The 19,808-nt window shown below is 42.3% G+C and overlaps 1 protein-coding gene across 3 annotated transcripts; it reads right to left on the reverse strand.

Annotated features, from left to right (window-relative positions):
- Positions 1-801: 801 nt before the first annotated feature.
- Sri (sorcin) lies at positions 802-19,272 on the reverse strand. 3 transcript variants are annotated; one of them, XM_005387979.2, is made up of 8 exons: positions 19,150-19,272; positions 15,657-15,740; positions 13,953-14,022; positions 7,815-7,858; positions 6,683-6,830; positions 6,375-6,488; positions 5,229-5,287; positions 802-3,476 (listed from the first exon to the last, which is right to left on the reverse strand). In XM_005387979.2, the coding sequence occupies exons 1-8, from the start codon at positions 19,153-19,155 to the stop codon at positions 3,450-3,452; spliced, it is 552 nt and encodes a 183-aa protein (XP_005388036.2). In that variant the 5' UTR covers positions 19,156-19,272; the 3' UTR covers positions 802-3,449. The 3 variants fall into 3 exon arrangements, with proteins under 3 accessions (XP_005388036.2, XP_005388035.1, XP_013371470.1); XM_005387978.2 differs by lacking the exon at positions 19,150-19,272 and adding an exon at positions 16,040-16,150; XM_013516016.1 differs by lacking the exons at positions 15,657-15,740; positions 19,150-19,272 and adding an exon at positions 16,040-16,132.
- Positions 19,273-19,808: the final 536 nt, after the last annotated feature.

Here is a 19,808-nt window from a genome sequence, read left to right on the forward strand (position 1 = left end):
CAGTGGAAATGTATACGGCGACTGCTTTCCTGAGCAAGTGTGATTTGTTTTATGGCTGTTAAAGTTATAAACTTGTTCTCACATTGTAAGTAAACAAAATCTTGCGGTTTTTAAAGGTCACTGTTAACTTGAGGTTTAAATTTCCGGCACAATTTTATTAGTTTTCATTTCTGAGGCTAATACAATACTACAGTTTTCTATGGTTCTCTCATTGTAACATCAATAAAGTGACTTTCAATAAAAGATTTGTTATTTTGATGTACAACTTTTTAATCCTTTTGTTTTTCTCCTACTAGATAGTTTCTCTTTCAGAAGCTTTGTCAAGGTGCTTTTATGGGGAGCCATTTCCTATCTGTACCAAACCACTGCAGAAGAGACTATCAGCATAAGAGATGCAACAATCCTTCAGTAAAGGGCGAGTGTCTCAGCTTGTTGGCCAGTTTCCTTGGTGAGGTGGTACATGAAGTTTCTTCTACTTATCCTCCTGCCTTGCCTAAAAAACACTCCCTTCCCCTTAATGAAGATTCATTTCTTATACTGTCCCAGACACCCCAGTCAGAGTGGGGTCTTATTTAATAATGTCACATCTAGTCTTGGATGAGTTCAATATAGGTTCATGATTGATTACTGCTGCCTGAAGATGGTTCCACCCTGGCTTTTACATCTCCCAAGTATCCAATTTCATTACTAGTCATTCTTTTGGCATTTGCAACTTCCTTGGCTTTGACTCCCAGTCTGCTGAGGAAGAAAGTGATCAGGGTACTGTTAGAATGTGAGAAAAAAATGGAAGAAAGTTATTGATGAAGGGCTTGTATATTTATTTTGAGATTAAAAAATAACAATTACATATAGTTCCATTTCTTATATTTCTAGCATTCCAGACATTTAATCCATTTAAATGAGCACTGAAATAGTAATCAGCCAAAACAGAGTTTAGGCCGGAGACAGCACGAGTGTGAGCTCACAGGCCATCTTCGGTACAACCTGGAGTACAGTAACGCGCTGAGCCAGAGCTTTAACCTAATGCCTGCTTGATGCGGGTGTACACCAGCTGTCTTGAAGAAGCCCGGGCCTCTGGAGCCCCGTTTCTAAGGAACACGAGGGGTGTGCTTTATAAAGCTGGAATCTCTTGAAGCTCAAAGCCGAAGGGCATATCTCCAAAATAAAATAGAATCTTGAATTGCAGTGCTCTGAGGAACTTCATGGAAATAGTCAAGTTTGAGCACACAGCTTTCCCATGCTCCAGTCTTTTGCTTTCATAAAAATAAATAAATAAATGGACCAAGAAACTATCTTAAAGAAGTGGGTGAGACTGCACTGGAAGTACGCAGTGACTGAAGCAACAAGAAAAAGTAGCAATAAGGCAACATAAAGACTGTTGTAATGGAGGCTTTGGCCGTAATTAAAGAAAGGAGATGGCTATGTCAAATTTGTCAAGGGGAGGGACACTTTCTAACTGTAGGACACGATGAAGGCTAAGCTCCATGCTCTTGGAAAGAAATGGTGGAGTCTGCAGAGAAGATGAGGAGACTTGTTTCAAAGTATCCATAATTAAAAGTGAAGGAATTGAGTGACACCAGAAGCACGGTGTATAACACTCTGGCATTTACCCCAAAGCAAGTTCACAACCAAGATCGATGTAGCACATTTGGGATTTATCAAAGGACTGGGATGGTCAAATATGGCTCATAACTCTGGGTCAGCAATAGGCTTCTTTCTTACTGTTAGACTTACCTAGGAAAGTATTTCCCTAAGCTATGATTTATTAGAAGACCCTGGTGAGTGTAAAAGAAATAGCAGGCGTTGGGATGCTAAAGCAGAGTCCCTGCCTCTCGGTCCTCTGGGCACTTTCTGATCCCTTTCTGGGCAGCCCAGACCCAAGCAAGGCTTTGTGGCTGCACAGACACTAGGTCCTGGATGCAACCTAGATGCACCATGCAAGACACAGCAGGCTGCTTCACGCTGACCTCTAATCTGGCCGTAACTACTTGCCATGAAAACAAATTAGGGTTCAGTAAAGATTTACTCTCTCTCTCTATATACATATATGCATGCACTATTTGAAAATGTGTTAGTAAAATGAGGCTAAAGAAGCTCAAAGAAAACTTTTATTGTCATTAGTGGACAACGAATTGTTCACTTGAATGGACATGCTCACATTGTGCCCTAAAAGAGGACAAATACACTGCCGGCAAGGAGGAAGTAGAATAGGACCACTTTTTATCTGTAAAACTCTTGGGGGAGAAAAGGCAAACCAGGCCAATTTTAAATTTAAGAAACGCAATGCTGTTGATGCTAGTTGTACCACACACTTTTTCAAATCTCAAGGTACCCCAAGAGGTAAGTCCTATGTCCTTGTCGAAATCAGGGAAACAGACTCCTGGAGTTATCAAAAATGACCCAGCCACAAATGAGAGGCACAGACAGCACTGGAATCTAGACCTTACTGAAATAATTTTTAAAAAATGTCTTCTATTATATATAATACTTGCTTATTAGAGTATTTGGAAAACTGTTAGGAAAAAAGGAAATAAACCCATTACTCTGTCTCCCAGTGGTTGCTAGACGAACATTTTGGGACACCTATTCCAGTCTTTTTGCCGTATATTATTAAAAGTATAAATATGTCACATATCCAAATGGATGTATCAGTACTTTAAAAATTAGTGTATCTTCTGATTTGAGAATGGAAGAGTCCATATAGAAAATCTGGAAAATGGTGAAATGTGTAAATGAAACTAGTCACTTGGAATCGTATAGTCAAAAACAACCATAGTTAATATTTTAATATATTCCCTTAGTCTTTTTCTATCCATTTTTTCTACAGCTAAGCTTTCTAGGATTTTTAAGTATATTAAAGGTTTGAATGCGTGATGACAAAGAACTTGGTGACAGTATTTGCCATTCAAATTAAGGAGGCAGAAGATAATCACTGAAGTGTTCCCGGTTCACTGATAAGGTCATCAAAATATGTGTAAGTTTAAATAAAACCTTGACATAGATGACCATATTGGTTTGTTTTCTGCATCCAAGAGGATCTACATCATTTACATAAGAATGCACCACACATTTTCAACCATATTCCTCTCGGGGAGGAAAGGTACACAGCTGTAGTTTAATTAAAAATTTTTCCCATCATAATGAAAAGCATATAATGCACCTTGAACATTCTCCATACTCATATAAAGAGGGTTAGCAGGAAAATAAGGCATGGTTGATAATGAGTTAGGGAACTTCTAATTGGTATAGCAGATTTGACTTTATATTATCAAAATTCCAAAGAATTCCTTATCAAAACTAAAAACTTCAATTGTGTGGAGTAATAAACCTTGCAACGGCTGTTGGGGAAAGCAGCGACGACGACGGAAGTCCACGCAGGTTACTAAAGGCAAAGAGGAAGCACACATGCACTGCAGCTGGAATGTTATGTTCGACAGCTTCCTCTTGACTTAGACAGTCATGACACACTGAATGAACTGAAAGAGAAAAGACAGTGTTACATTATAGACCTCAAAGCGTTCAGTACACTGGAGTCCACAGTTATGTAGTTTACACTTTAGTTTTCTAACTTGGAACTGTGGGTTTAAAAATCCCCCACAACTTTCTAAGATATGCATCAATGATTCAGGGGAACAGTCTAATAGAAAATCCAGCTGGTTTCTCACATCTTACAGGAAAGACGTATTCAATGGATAAAGACCTATTGAAGTCCCAACTAATATTTAACACTGGAGCAACAGTCGTAGTCCAAGACAGTTACCCACAAATACAAAAACTGGAACTCGTACAGCTGAGTCATGGGGGACTCCCACACTGCAGTGTTATTCCACTACTCTAATGGAGCATCTTTAAAGGGAACAGAAACAGAATAGCGGACAGTTCAGCTACCCTTCGACAGTTCAGAACTGTGAGTTCAGAGCATTGGTACTGGGTATGAAATGCTGGCTTCCTCATTAAACAAACCCTCAGCAACAGGCTCTGCTGTGTTAATTTTCTTTTTTGCTCTGAAACCAGCAAGGCCCTGTGTGCTGCTAATCCTTGTAGCTCTTCCACAAAGCCAAGCTGCTTACCCCTATGGTATAGAAAAAAACCTGAAGACCAGGGCATTTAGAAATCTCTTAGATGAGCCGGGTGTGGTGGCGCGTGCCTGTAATCCTAGCACTCAGGAGGAGGCTGAGGCAGGAGGATGGTTGCAAGTTTGAGGCCAGCCTGGGCTACAAAGTGAGCTCAAGGCCAGCCTGAACTGCCTAGTGAGACCCTGTCTCAAAACGACAAAGAAAAAAGAAATCTCTTAGATGCACTGGTATGAGGCCAAAGCCCAGGCTTTTTCCATTCCTCAGGCTGCCTCTTCATCTTTGGGAGCAGTGACAGGAGCTGGTGAGAAGTTAAATGCACTAAAGAAAACAACGATCATTAGAAGTAACCACACTGTATCTACACACACCGAGCCGTTGAAAAGTGCACTCATAACTGTAGTGGTCTCTAAACCAAACATATGTGCATCTCTGTGTTTTACAATGGAGGAACATTTTAGACCACTCTGTGATCACACGATCTCAACTCCTAAGGTGATTTCCTTTTTCCTTCAAAGGCCAAGCAAAAAATGGAGAAACAAGTGTGTCCCTCCTTTGTTAGGGACATCAATTAATGACATCCAAGACCCACTTGTTTATTTTCACACTGGCTACCAGGCCCTATCCTGTCTTATTTGAAGTGGCTATCTAGTAAATAACTTGTTTTAAATTGTGATTTTTAAATTGACGCTGCTTCATGTTGTCAGTGAAGAATACAGATATGTCAATACAGCTTTGAGCTGTGAAAGCCACTTCTCAGTCACTCAGACGGCCTGTTATTGAAAGACACAGTACCTGCAAGGGGCGGGGGGACAATTCTGATGAAACCTTACACTTCAGGTGGAAGAGGTATTATTATGACATTCTCTTTAGTCACAATCTCAGAGCAATTAAGAAATCTGCTTAAGTGACCCAAATTACAAGTGCAACAGGCTGGGACTTGAACCCACATGGTTTAACACAAATCTAACAGTGGTCTAACCAATGGAGAACACTAACAGTAAATGAAGTCAACACATTTTGGATGGTAACTCCTTCTGATCATTTAATCCCTGATTTTGCTGGCGTAAGTTCTTAACAGCCAACTTCAAAAGGGAGGCCCAGTTTTGTGCATATGGTATCTGTCTGCTAAGCTGTTAATTTACTGAGACTTACATCGTCATATGAGAAATTCACAACACCTTGCTGAGCAGAATCCCGTCTTCGAAAGTTATCTGAAAAACAACACAGAAAATATATATATTTAAAAACAGCTTATCTAAAACTGCAACAGTTAATTACTGTGGTCTTAGGTTCAAACTGCAGTAATGTTAAATTGTACAAGGAGTTGACATAAAAGACCAAAGCAAAGAAGCCAATTATATGAATATTAAAAAGACTTACTATGTAAAGTGATGCAATAGGCAGAAGTTGGCCAATTGTTTTTTTTTTTTTCCATTATGGAGCTGGGAGAAAATACCCTACCCCAAAGTCAGTCAAAGTTGTGCAACTTCCAAGACCATTAACAGCCTGTGATTGAATATGCCAGCTGTTTAAGCCCCAATGTATTGAAAAACACTGACTTGAAAAGCATTTACAATTCACTCTTCAGCTGTTTCACACTCTACAGAGAAATCACTCCATCACATTTTGCCCAAAATGGCACAAATTAAGGCTGGGTTAATACAGTAGTAGTACAGCACCAGCCTCACATGCAGGAGGCCCTGAGGACCTGGTTTCAATCCCTACCACTGCCAAAAAAGACAAGAGAAGAGAAGAGAGAAGAGATGAAAAGAAAAAAGAAAAGCACAAATTGACTGGTTATATTTTGGGACATCTGAGTGCAATTTAGTTTTCTGTTTTGTTGTTTTTCTCAGTACCAGGGACTGAACCCAGGGGTACTCTACCACTGAGATAAATACCCAGACCTTTGTAAGACAGGATCTCGCTAAGTGGCCAGGCTGGCCTCAAACCTGCGACCCTCCTGCTCAGCCTCCTGAGCAGCAGAGGTTACAGGCTTGTGCCACAGTGCCTGGCTAGTTAAGATTACTCACTAATCTCAAAAAATTCTGATAGGGGGCTGGGGATTTAGCTCAGTGGCACAGCACCTGCCTGGCAAGCAGGAGGTCGTAAGTTTGATTCCCGGTACCAGAAAAAACCAATAAATAAATAAATAAATAAATAAAAAAAAACAAAAAAATTCTGATAGGAAAAATTATTATGTTAGTTATGCTTGACAGCAGTGCTAAAAGTACACTATGTGAAGCAACTTCTGCGAAATGAAATTCGCGGGTGCCGGATTGGCGCGCTGGCAGACTGCACCTGTGAACGCCCTCAGCCTCACGCAGCAGGCGATGTAGTCGTCGAAGGTGATCTTCCCGTTGGTGCTGTACCGTTTTGCGATCGAATTCACAGTTTGAGGATTTAACCTAAATCCTGCAAGACAGAAAAATCATCCAGCAAAAAAAAAAAAAAGGTTAAAGACTTAAAAATAAATATTAAAAAATAAGTAAGCACCATTTTTTCAGACTGTTAACTCCTCTTTGGAACAGACACAATGTCTAAGAAAACAGAAACTCTCTTCAGGGAGCACTGGCGTTAGGGAACCCCGCCGCCCCGGTCCCACGCACCCATCGTGGTCAGCGCCTTCTGCAGCTCATGCGGGTCCACCGTGCCGCTGCGGTCACTGTCGAAGCTGATGAAGTGCTGCCTCCAGCCATTCAGCACCGCCCAGAGTTCCTTAAACTCGGTGAACCCCATTGTGCCGGACATATCTCTCTGAGTTGGGGTCAAGGAGCACAGTTGTGTCACTGGGTAACATTTACTAAAGTCTGAAGTTGAGATTGGGATAAGAGGACTTCAATGTTCTTTCTGCTAAATGGGTAAAAAGAGTTACTGTACCTTCTTGGTCTGATGAAATGGCTAATGATAAACAAACAGATACCATAGAAAGAAACCGCGGAAGACCAGCTGTGCGTACCTGTTCATGGTGTGGGAAAAAGAGAACCTAAGTGGTCTGATTACAAGCGAATGACGTAGAATTGTGAGGTACCAAAAAAAGCCACAAATAAAAAGCAGTTGTTTCTGGGACTGGGTTGCACTTCCCGGTGCCCCAGGCTCCGCCGATTCCCCTCCGGCGGGGGTCATCTGTGGCTCTCACGTGTCCCGGGGAAGCTCTTCCACACACCTGGAAGATGCCTCAGGACGGAGGCACTGTAGATCAGCATCAGGGAAACGGAGTCCTGGACTGAGACCTGGACTCCACCACTCATCAGTCAAGTGCGGATCACACGGTGCGCCCATGTTGAAGGAAAAAGTCACCCTGGTGATCCTTTCTCTGCACTTGTTTGACTTTGATGCCTCTTTGCTTTTTCTGTTTTTATTGTTCAATACTGGGCGTTGAAACTGAGGCCTTACCACTGAGCCATCCCCCGACCAATGCCCTAGTTTTTGAGAAAGGGCCTCACTAAGATGCTAGATTGCTCAGCCTGGGCTAAAACTTGTGATCCTCCTGCCTCAGCCTCCCAGAGTGTTGGGATTACAAACGTGAGCTACCATGCTTGGCTACTTCCTTCAATTCTTGAACAATCAACCCTCTATTTGCTACCCTTCTTTCCTATTTTCACACTAAATTACATCCTAAAACATAAGTATTTCACAAATCTTTTTAGTGACTGTCACTGTTTTTACTGGGTATTTGGAGATAAATTCCTTTAGGAAAGAAATTTATTGGCAAGAAAACACAGACACAAAGAAGGATACATCCAGCATTGAAACCATAAGCCGACAAGTCTCCAGGTTAAAAGCTGTTAAGAAAAGTAGATACATATAAATACAATTTTAAAAATTCACTTTACATGGGGTACATTCCAGTGAATTAGGAATGTGATTACTCACTTTTGTATATGCTACTCAGTTAATGTGGGTCTAAATTATATTGGAGCTGTGAAGTAGAGTTTTTTCACATAAAAGGATTCTTTGTCAGAACTCATATTTGACTTTAAAAGGAATACTTTTTAAAGTACTGCACAGCCTTGTTAATACTTTCTTGCCTTTAAAATTATGTATACCTAAAATACAGTGAGTTTAATTCACCATGAAGAACCGTAGCACATTCCATGCACCGGGGATGTGGGAAGGCAGGGTTGCTTTGCTCTTCTCTTTTTTCTTTTTGGCACCTGGAACTGAACTTAGGACCCTGTGCTTGCCAGGCATGTGCCACTGAGCTATGTCCCCAGCCCTGCTCCTGCTCTCAAGTGACAAGAAATAGCTGCTTTTGCTAGGTTTTGTCTCGTCATTTGTTTCTGTCTTTTCCCTTTGGTGTCAGACACTGAACAGTAAAGTCCTAGCGCAAGTAATCTATGATCTCATTTTATATGCAGTAAGTTTGTTTGACCAGATAAATACGCTCGTGGAGGAAGACCTAACGACCAGCACGGTGGTGGCTACAGTTCTGAGGCCTGCCTAGCTTACCTACAGTCAGGGGCATTCGGAGGACATTTTAATTCCTCCCAAGCCAATGGGTGTGGCCTGCTGATAATGCATCTAAGTACTGGAAACTGAAGACAGAGAACTCCTTGCATCTCACATGACATTACTGTAGCTCAGTTACTCTGGTACACAGAAGCTGCAGGTCTAGAAGGCAGAAGTGAAAAGCATCAGGTGGGGAAAGCTATATAAATTCTGCAACTTTAAGATTCACATTTAAGGGGCTGGGGATTTAGCTCAGCGGCACAGCGCCTACCTGGCAAGCGCAAGGTAGTGAGTTCGATTCCCGGTACCGGGAAAAAAAAAAAAAAGATTCACATTTAAGAATGAACATTTTTTACAGCTCCTTCTAGCTTTTTTGTCTCACTAACCTGAGATTAGAATGCAACTGCACTGTTCCTATTATACTGTCTCCATACAGTACAAACTATAGATTTTGTACATTTAATTCACATTATTTTCTTTTGTTTTGGTTTGGTTTTGGTGTGGGGAATTGAACTCAGGACCTTGCACTTGCCAGGCACACACTTGTGCCGCTGAGCTATATTCCCAGCCCCTTAAGTCACATTAAAGGGGGGCTGGGGATTTAGCTCAGCGGCAAAAGCGCCTGCCTGGCAAGCACAAGGTCGTGAGTTCAGTTCCTGGTACCGGAGAAAAACCAAAAAAAAAAAACCAAAAAAAAAAAGTCACATTAAAGAATTAACCTTGCTTACAGCTCCTTCTAGCTTTTTTGTCTAACTAACCTGAGATTAAAATGCAACTTGCACTGTTACTATTTTACTGTCTCCAAATAGTACAAACTATAGGTTTTGCACATTAAATGATTACTTTACTTGGCATGTCCTTTCCTGGAAACACTGGCAGTAATTTCTACCTCGGCTCTTCAAGCTCCACGTGTTCCACACCAGTGGTTCTCCTGAGGTGAGAGAAGGTGACCACACTCCTCCACGTCTGGGAAAGAGCGGGTCGATTCTTCACTCTGACTTCTCAATAGTGTGGCGGTATGAAGTCCGCATACTCTAGACCAGTGTGTATCAGAAATCACCTGGAAACGTGAAAGGCTCCTGACACCTGCACTGCGCCACAGGATGGCTCAATCAGGATCTCTGTGTTGCTTACAGCCTCTCGGATGACTTCAGAGATCAGCCTTGCGTGGAGTAACCGGAGCAACCCTATCAGTACGCCCAAGCGCGTGTGAGGAGTGCAGAATCTTGGCCCTTAACCCACACCAATACAATCAGACTCTAAATTTTAACAAGATCCCCAGGGGAGATACATATTCCCACTATATTCAACCTGAACCAGCATCGCATGGAGACTTGTTTGAGATCAAAGTTCTCAGGTCGTGCCCCAGCTTTCCTGAATGAAAAACTCTGGGGCTGGGCCCAACAATTTGGCCTGCAGTCCTTCCAGGAGATGCTGACCCCACCAAGATTTAGGAAATACCCCCCAGACAGCATAACAACCCCAGCCCTGGCTGCTACCCTCAGAGGAAACTTTTCGTGTATGTATGTGCTACACAACACCCTTTCCCTACCCTACCCACTCGCTGCTTGGCTGGCCTCATTTCTGCTGGACTTTCACTTTTCATCAGCTTAGACAATAATTCTGCAAGGAAAACTTTTCTGCCTCCTGCCCGTCCAATGTGACCTCACAGCTTCTCCACTGTACTTATTACAATGTCCTACAGGCACTGTGAGAGGAGGCACATCCAGCACACAGTAGGTGTTCACTGGAAATGTGTAGGTGGAGCAAAAATGTATGGAGAAGACCTGATTCTCAAGCCTAAGCAGCAAGCTGTACACCGTATGCATCCCCCTCACAGAGATGGTAAGAAGTGTGTTGTTTTTTTTTTGTTTTTTTGGTTTTTTTTGGTTTTTCTCCAGTACCGGGAACTGAACTCACGACCTTGCACTTGCCAGGCAGGCGCTTTGCCGCTGAGCTAAATCCCCAGCCCCTAAGAAGTGTGTTTTACAAATAAGATCTTATATTTTTTATGATACTTGAAAGAAATGTATCAATACTTCACATACTGATAAGGTTATAGGCTACAAGTTTCCAAATAATCTACTCAACAGCTATCCCATAAACACTATGTTCAGGGGCCTAAGTAACAGGAATTCTGGAGGTAACAAAAGTGAACTAAACTACAACACTGATGTTCAGTAAGTTTAGGTGAGAAAAATAGGGTTGTTTTTTTTGGTCTTTTTGAGACAGGGTCTGGCTATGCAGTTCAGGCTGGCCTTGAGCTCACTTTGTAGCCCAGACTAGCCTCAAACTTTCAATGATCCTCCTGCCTCAGCCTCCCAAATGCTGGGATTGCAGGTGTGCACCACCATGCCCAGCTCAAAAATAGCATGTATTAATGCTAGTTCTTTTTGAAATAATTAAAAAATGTTATGATTGTTACTTTTACTTTCTTTTCTGTCCTTATTACTAGAATGCTTCAAAGATGTTTTCTTCTACCAGGAAGAAAAAACATACAGGTCTGGCAGGGAAGCCCTCCCTCTAGTGTTTTCCCTCAACTGTACCACAGGGAACAGCCGAACCTTAGGGAAAGACCTGAGCTGAGTCACCGCCTTGCACACTGGAGCTACTGTGCTCATCAGCACCGCCTGTAACTACAACTGCTTCCTTTTATGCTGGTTAGGAAGAAGGCTGGGTCCCGCGGTGCATCCACTTTGGATCTGAGCTTTTCTTTTGTTTCTAAGCTGGATTTAAAAGACTGTTGACAGTACAGTTTTGTATTACAGACCTCTGACATGCCAAAAGCAGGGTGGTTTGTGACAGCTACCAGAGGAACTAAACAGATCAGTGAAATCACAGGTTTCTATATTTCAAGAATTGATCTAAGGCCATCATGAAAAATGGCTTTCCCAAATAAAATCCTTAAAAAGACCGCTTACACTATGCAACTGTCTTTAGTAGATTTAAAAACCAGCTGCACCTCCACCGGTCTATGTGTGACACCATCTTATTTCCTGGTGAACCCTGCTATCAGACCTCCCTCCTTCACAGGATCAACTGCTTGAGGCAAACAATTAACAATTTAAACTCCTACCACCTACCACAATTTCCCTTAATCTAGAAAGTGCTTCTTTTGTGGAGGGCCAGATTAAATGACAGAAATGCAAAAGGTTTTTTTTGTATTCTCCCAACCAGGAAATAGTAATAGGATACTCAAGTCACATAAAACAAGGCATGATAACAAAAGTTGTTCAAATATGTCACATCAAACAAAAATGCTGCTACATACCCTCAGCTGTGAATTCTATGTCTGAGCATTTTAATTCACAGCTTACCAAACCGGAGGTTTTAATCGGATGTTCTGTCTCAAATACTAATTGGTAAAGTTGGTAGAGAACACACTTGCGCTAAAACACTGCTCTCTACCCTAGAAATCTGTCACGGTCAGTGGGGCGGAGGGCGGGTGGTGCTGATGAGAAGCTCCTGGCTGGCTTACAGCACCTTTGCAATATTTCCGTGTCTACTGCTTGCTGCAAAGGTAGGCCAGTGGGGGAAAGCACTAATTATACAGCAGAAGACCCAGCCAGCGAGGAACTGTAGAAGACAGAACAACAGTGGGAGGAGTTCAGGAAGTAGAATCTCTCATGATATCTGAACATGTTATCTGAAGCACAGGGAGGAGAGAGAAGATCTGGCAGGTCGATGGATATGTTCATTCTGCCAGTGGCACGTTCAGCGCTCAGGGACCCACAATACAGGACTGGCCACTCCTGAACGCCTTAAGCCTAAGTACCACTGCGCTGAGGACAGAGGAAGAGCTGGGCAAATCAGTAAATGTCAGCCCATCTTTCATGACACGTGACCTAGCAGGCTTCCGTTCTCCAGTTAACCTGTGCTCTATAAAGGAGGCCACACAGTTTGGTGGTCTGCATGGCTGCAAACACCTGGAACCCAAATCTAAGAAATTCACTAACTTAGCAGATGGACTGAAATGATCTAGTAAGAACAGGTTTCAAAACAGCCCTTCTTCATGGTTGGTGGGCGTGTAAAGGGTATAACTACTGTGGAAAACAGTATGGAGAGTCCTCAGAACACTAATACTACAAATTGCAGTTGACCTAGCTGTTCCCCTTCTAGGTGTCTTCCCCAAAGAGTTAAAGTTACCACACCACAGTGCTCCACGCATGTTTATAGCAGCACAACTCAGAACAGCAAAGTCCTGGAAGCAGTCTATATGCCCATCAACAGATGAATGGATAAGGAAAATGGTATTTGTACACAATGGAGAACTACTCTGCCATAAAGGATAAACCCGAGTCCTTTGTAGGTAAATGGATGTACCTTGAGACCATAGGTTCAGTAAATCAGTCACACAAGTTTAAGTATCACACAGTTTCTGATACATTAGAAAACTCAATATATAGGGGCTGGGGATTTAGCTCAGTGGCACAGAGCCTGCCTGGCAAGTACAAGGTCATGAGTTCGATTCCTGGTACTGGAGAAAAAACAACACAAAAAAAGAAAACTCAATATAGAAATAAAGTGTACAATAAAAGACAGTAAGAAAAAAAGAAAAGTGTTATTGTAATCCAGCATAGACAATGTATCTAAAAGTGTACTTTGATTCAGTATAACTGTCTTAGGTGTTCCATATTTTTCAGCCTGTTAGTCCACCTTTTAATCTGTATGTATGATAATTAACTTTATAAGGACTTATAAGATAAATAAGTGAGTCTGATGCTGGCCAAAAAACAAAACAAAACAAAAAATAAGGAGGAGGGACGGAGGGGAAAGGGGGAAAAGAATCAAGACGTGCGATACCTATGCACCAATTCCACACAATCAACGTACTCATTACACACCGAAAACATATACTAATAAAAAATTTAAAAATGTAAATTACATAAAGACATAGTTTAAAAACGGCTAAGAGGTTCATATTCATCATATTCTTCATGGCACTTTAAAATTGGACTTAGAAAATTTAGGGATCCATTTGCTGCTTTTTCATTGTTTTTTTTTCCTCCTGATTATTTGCCAAAATTTCATCCACATTGCAGTTTTTCACATGGCTGCTTTATAAGATTATTAACTACTTCCCCAAATATTATTTCCTCCAACACATATTTCCTAGGTATCTATTTTACCAGACATAGTGTGATTTCTGAGAAAACTGGGTGGAACCCATGCTCTCTATGGTTTAAAAAAAATTATCGTTGCAATTTTCCTTTGTGTTAAAACTATATTCATCCTCATTTTACAAAGAAAAATTTTTTATGATACAAAAAAAGAATGGGGTTCAAATCAGCATTTTGAAATAATAGCCTAATTTTGCTTTTTAAATGTAAACTTGAATCAGAAAAGTTCAGTTTCCTTGGAGGCTATGATCTCAGCTAAAATATGAAGAATGAGCACTTTCAGAGTAACCTGGGACTCACGACTTACGTTTGTATCCTCCAGCAATGCCCGACTGCGTGAGACATCTCTGTAATTCATCAGCATCAATTTGCCCATCCTTTTGAAAAAAACAGAAAAAGAAATTACAACAGTGATTTGTACTGTTCAAGTTCTTTGTTCACCTTCAATGAAACAATAATGAAGAAAGAGTATCATGCATGAGATTTTTTCTTAAAAGAAGGAATTCTTCCAAAAGTGGGTATTACTTTCCTCATCCTAACTCCTAAGCTAATTAAATAGACTAATTTAGAGTCTATTTTGACATCACTCAGTCTGAATTACTGAACTGCTAAAACTAAGTATTTTTCAAAAATCATGTATGAAGTTGATTAAAAAGAATTTTTTCGAGGGAGGAAGACTGACCAAGACACATAGCAGACATGAGTAAATAACTCGGTTCAAACAGAAAGACTCCTTGATAACTTTTTATTTAGTGACTGTTTTTTTCCAGAATGCAGTATCTGGAAGATATACATTAGGTGCTTAGTCAGTACCAGCTCATTGGCTGAATTAAGTCAGACCTACAGATATTTGTCACTTTTAGGGATTTTAAAATAAAAGACCTAAATCCTCCAGCCAATGAGCACTATGAGGAACAGGATCAATAATTTCAAAGAGGTCGAACATGAGAACACAGGGCAGGACAGCTGAAAGCTAAGCAGGTGGGGTCACTTACCCACTAGCGGTACTGGCCATCTAAGAATGCTAGTCTTGAGGTGTGCCATGTCTTGTGGTTTCAAAGACACAGATCAGTAACAGATTAAGCAGATACTTAATAGGAAAGTCTTCCAGTGTTAGACCCAATTTTCCATTCAAATTCTCAAAGCTGTGCTTCTTAGAGTGTTACTTTGAAAGGTGGTCCTAGGTTTTTATTCTGTAATATTCTACAGTACTTATTTACATTATGGTTTTGTAATTTTTAGCTTTTAGTCAAAACAAGACTGTGTTGAATCCATAAGGATACACATGCCTCTGAACACGTCTGGACAGTGCCAACAGTGTTATTTACTGTACACAGTGACCTTGTGATTTAGGAAGGGTCCTCCCTCAAGGCAGTCCAACAGCTGTCACATAACTCAGGAATGCGGGGATGTGGTCTTCGGAGCTGACCTGAATTCTGTCTCTGGGTCATCAGGTCACAACTCCTAATAAGGACAGGGGAGGGCTAACCTAGTAACATCTTGGGAGAGAAAATAAGCTTCAAAATATTCACTTCCTGATACTGAGAGTAGGAACTTTCTTACTTAGAAGGCGATGAATCTTTATATACATACCTATTTCCTGATTCAACAGAAAAAAGTGTCCTTCGAACCTGGCTACACGAACACTAATACAGGTCTTTAAATTGTACAAACAGGTTTCCCAGCTCTTCAATTTCTTCTCTTGACACCACCTTGGACTGTAATAATTCAGTTCTACAGACATCTTTCTTCTCACAGATCTTCAAAATATATTTATACTCCTCCATCCCTTCCAGTCTTTTTTAACTTTGGTTTGAACTGAACTAAAGTACAGGTACTAATACCCGGTCCTACTTTGATCTATATATGCAAGGACTAAAACAGGAAATAAAAAACTTCCCTTCTTTTTGCACACAAAAAAAGGACTCATTTCAGGGCAAAGTCTGCTCGTGTGGACCCCCAGAATCCAAAGCACGGCATCTGATCGTTCCTAAGGGAAGGAAACGCTGACCTGTCCGGCCACCGCAGCGAAGTAGCCATACAGTGGGTCCTGCGTCTGCGCGGGAAAGGCCGGGCCTCCGGGCGCACCTCCGTACTGTCAAACGGGAAACGCACGCGTTAGCATCGCGCCGCCTCGGTTTATTCACCACGCAGGGCTTCCGGGGAAAGACAGGCACCGGCTGCCCGCCCTGGACAGCGTGAGCTCCCCACCGCCCGGCGCAGCAGCCGGAGCAGCGTCCCGGCCCCGACCCGCGGGCGACCCCGAGGAGCAGGGCCGGGATGCAGAGGTCAGAGGCCAGGCGCAGGGACACTGCGGGCGGGAGGGCGGCGTCACAGCAGGGGCTGCTCGGCGCCCCGGAGCCCAAGGGTCCCGTCCCTGCGGGCCGCACTTACCCCGCCTGGGTAATAGCCGCCGCCCGCGCCGGGATGTCCAGGGTACGCCATGGTGCCGACTGCTCGCCGCCGCCCGCCGCACCCAGCGCGGCCCCGCCCAAGACCACGCCCTTCTATACTCAGGCCCCGCCCATGGTCAGGCCACGCCCCACCACAGGCCCCGACTCCGCCCCAGCTCAGGCCCCCGCCTCGAATCAGGCCACGCCCCGGCTCAGGTCACGCCCATACCCCGCCCCCAGCGCACTTCCGGGTCTTGGCCCGCGGGGTTGGCCGCGTAGCACGCGTCAGAGGAGGTTCAGCTGCAACCGCGACTTGCGAGCACGCTCCCTGCGAAAAGAGGGGCGCTGCCAGCAAACACCGGCACGGCGCCCCGGGAGCCCAATTCCCCTCGCCAGGCTGTTTCCTGGCTCACTTATTTCAAGTCCGCGATTGCCTTTCCCCGAGCCACTCGGCCTCATCTGACGCAGAACTTGAGAGCGGGCGGTGTCGCGGTGAGCACCGAGGAAGAGGAGCGATCTGCACTTCACTTTGTTATTCAGAAAATGCTTTGCCTGGCAGGTTTTGTTTTCCCTCGACTGCTAAGAAGCCAGCATCCTCAAAGGGCTCCCAGTGGTGGTTGCCAAACTATCCCCCACCCCACTTTGTATACCGGAAGCCAAGAACAAAATTTACATTCTTAAATGGTTGAAAAAAATAAAGTGAAAATTTCATAATATGTGAAAATTGTATGAAATCCAACACTGTGTGCCTAAATAAAGTCGTATTGGAACATAGCCAAACTTCTTTCATGTGCTGTCCCGGGATCCTGGGGGCTGTGACCGAAGCATTAAATAGCCCCTGGCGGGGAGGATGTGACCTAAAACATTTATTCCCCGGGCGTTAAGTTCGCTGTGCCTGGCCTAGAGCACAGGCTCTGCAGCCGCAGGACCTGGCAGCTCGTCCGGCACATTCTCCGAATTCCTCAGCCGCAAGGAGGGTAAGGATGGCCCGATCTCACGGGGATCTGTGAGAATTCCGCAAATGTGTAAAACTCTCAGAGGAAGATCTGGCTCTTATTTAGTATTGCCACAATATTTTTCAGATACTTCCAAAATTGTTTTTTCAGCAGCGGCTTACCAACGTGTTAGTAGTAGCGCTCCGCTAACATTCAGTTCTTTTGAGGTGGGGTGACGTGGGGGTGGAGTAGGGAGATATCTACGGAGTACTAAAATGACAGAATAGTCACTTACTCATAAAACCAATTCTACATTGCTTGGAAAGGTTTTATTTGCTAAGCATTGCTTCGGACTTGAGTCCTACAAGCGTTTATACTAAATTATGAATTCAGCCCTGCTCAGAGGTAAGGGCTTCAAAAGAGGCCTGAGACTCAAAATGCCTCTTCTACCCTGGTGCTTACCGTGGTTTATGAAAACAGGAATGTACTTCCTGAATAAACTCAAAAATGGTTTATATCCCCTGTCCTAATATTCACAGTTGGGAAGTCCAGTCGCATATCTGTAGGACTTTTAAAAATCATAAAGTTGAGAACACATTTTATCATTTTAAAATAATTTCCTTAACTATGTTTGTTGACTTCTACACTTGTTCACTGTTAAATTTTAACCAAAGCCCAGAGCATTTCTGAATTTCTTTCAGAACATATTTTCTTGAAAGAATATTCAAAGGTAGACATTTGAACATAAAAACAAACTATGAAGACACAAAACTGAAGCTCAGATTGTTTTCCTCATCATGTTGCTTCCTGAGGAATTAAGGCAAAGAAAGCCTACAGGGAAAAAAAAAATCTTAGAAAACTTTTCAAAAAGGCTTAAGTGTCTGCCTAGGGCAAGATCACAAAGATAAAGAATTATGCTTATTTCTTTTACTCCTAAATATAGCCTAGAGTTCATTTTAATTTTGAGCCAAATAATATGTCAGTGGAATAAAAACTCAGTCTCTTCCCAATACCTCCAAATTGCTAGTCCTAAGGCTGCACACTGCAAACTCTAAACCAGTTAAGGAAATCAGCAACAGAGCCCCTAATCTATATATATAAAATATCAAGAGAACGTCCTAACTGGCGTGGACAGTCTGTGGAGGTAGCTTCAGTTACCTTACAGGCTTTGTTCAATTTGCTGGAATTACTGTTCTATGAAAGAACCTATATGATTTCCATTTTACTAAAAGGGGGAGGATTAACTTTAATCTACATCTGATTTTCTCAGAGGAAGACAGAAAGGTGAGGCTTTTCTTTGGTAAATGAGAGTAATTTAGCAAAACCGGCAGCCAATACTGCTTTATATCCACTGTCCTAATATCCATGGCTGGGGTGTCCAGTCATATTTCTGTAGGACTTTTAGAAATCATAAAATTGCCAGTGGCATGGTGGTGCACACTTGTAATCCCAGGTCTCAGGAGACTGAGGCAGGAGGATCACCAAGAGTTCGAGGCCAGCATAGGTTACATATGTGAGTTCAAGGCCAGCCTAACTGACCTAGTAAGACCCTGTCTCAAGAATGAAAAATAAATTAAAAAATAAAAATCAGAAAGTTCAGAACATATTCTTTCTTTTTAAAATAATTTCCTTATCCATGTTTACTGACTTCTACACTTGCTCAATTTACACTGTTAAATTTTAGCCAGTCCCCAGAGCATTCAGAAAATATTTTATGAAAGAATATTCAATGCTGAATGTCCTGATGTTGAGAATGAACTTGCTGAGTGTGGTGGCACATGTCTGTAATCCCAACATTTAGGAGGCAGCAGGGTCGCCACAAGTTCAAGGCCAGCCTGGGCTACATAGTAAGTTCAAGGCCAGCCTGAACTTCATAGGGAAACCCTGCCTAAAAAGAAAGAAAGGAAGAAAGAAAGAAAGAGAAAGAAAGAAAGAAGAAAGAAAGAAAGAAAGAAAGAAAGAAAGAAAGAAAGAAAAAGAAAGAAAGAAAGAAAGAAAAAAGAAAGAAAGAAAGAGAAAGAAAAGAAAGAAAGAAAAAATGCACTTTACAGATCTTCTCAGCCAGAAAAACAATTGGTCAGTAGAAACACACAGATGAAAGACAATTGTATTTTGATTTAGAGAACATTTGAGTTGTATGGAACTGTCTAATATTACATGCATGTCTTTTACTTACCTGCATCTTGAGGTGGTTGCAGAGGAACAGGTCTTTGTGTGAGGCCAAATGGGAGAATCAGGAAGTCTAAACTTTTAACAGGGGTTGAAGCACATTACCCTCTGGATCCTTGGCAATCAGTAACCAACTGTAACCAATGCAGCAGTATGGGCAGTCTTCCCAGAGGTGCGGTGAGAAACGCAGTGCTAGAAAAAATGACCTAGGGCAGCCAAGCTCCAACAGCAACAGTGTTAGACACACCCACAAGGCAGTATTTAACAGTCCTTCACAGTAACAAGCGCCTGCTGAAGACTGGCAGAGCTGTGCATTGCATAAGTGGTAGATGACCAAGAGTCAATTTTGCCGACCCATTGCTAAATATGTAAATTAAAATTGTAAGTTAAAGATTTTAATTTACTGAAAGCCGAGGCACACAGAGTGCATCACTTCTTAATGATTATACTTCACACGTACTATGTAACGGTGTGCTGCTGGACATTAATTCCAAACTTTGGGGTCAGTCTCAGTGTGGATAATACCTTGAACTTGGCACAATGGGAATACGAACACCAGAGATATCAATTTCTACTGGAAATGAAAAATTTTGTTGTTGATTGTCTACTTTAGACTTGGAGGGGACATGTTGGACAAAATGTTAATATAAAGCAGACTGAAGTTAG

Source organism: Chinchilla lanigera, unplaced genomic scaffold, assembly GCF_000276665.1.
Source record: "Chinchilla lanigera isolate Chin_1 unplaced genomic scaffold, ChiLan1.0 scaffold00031, whole genome shotgun sequence".
Taxonomy (NCBI): Eukaryota; Metazoa; Chordata; class Mammalia; order Rodentia; family Chinchillidae; genus Chinchilla; species Chinchilla lanigera.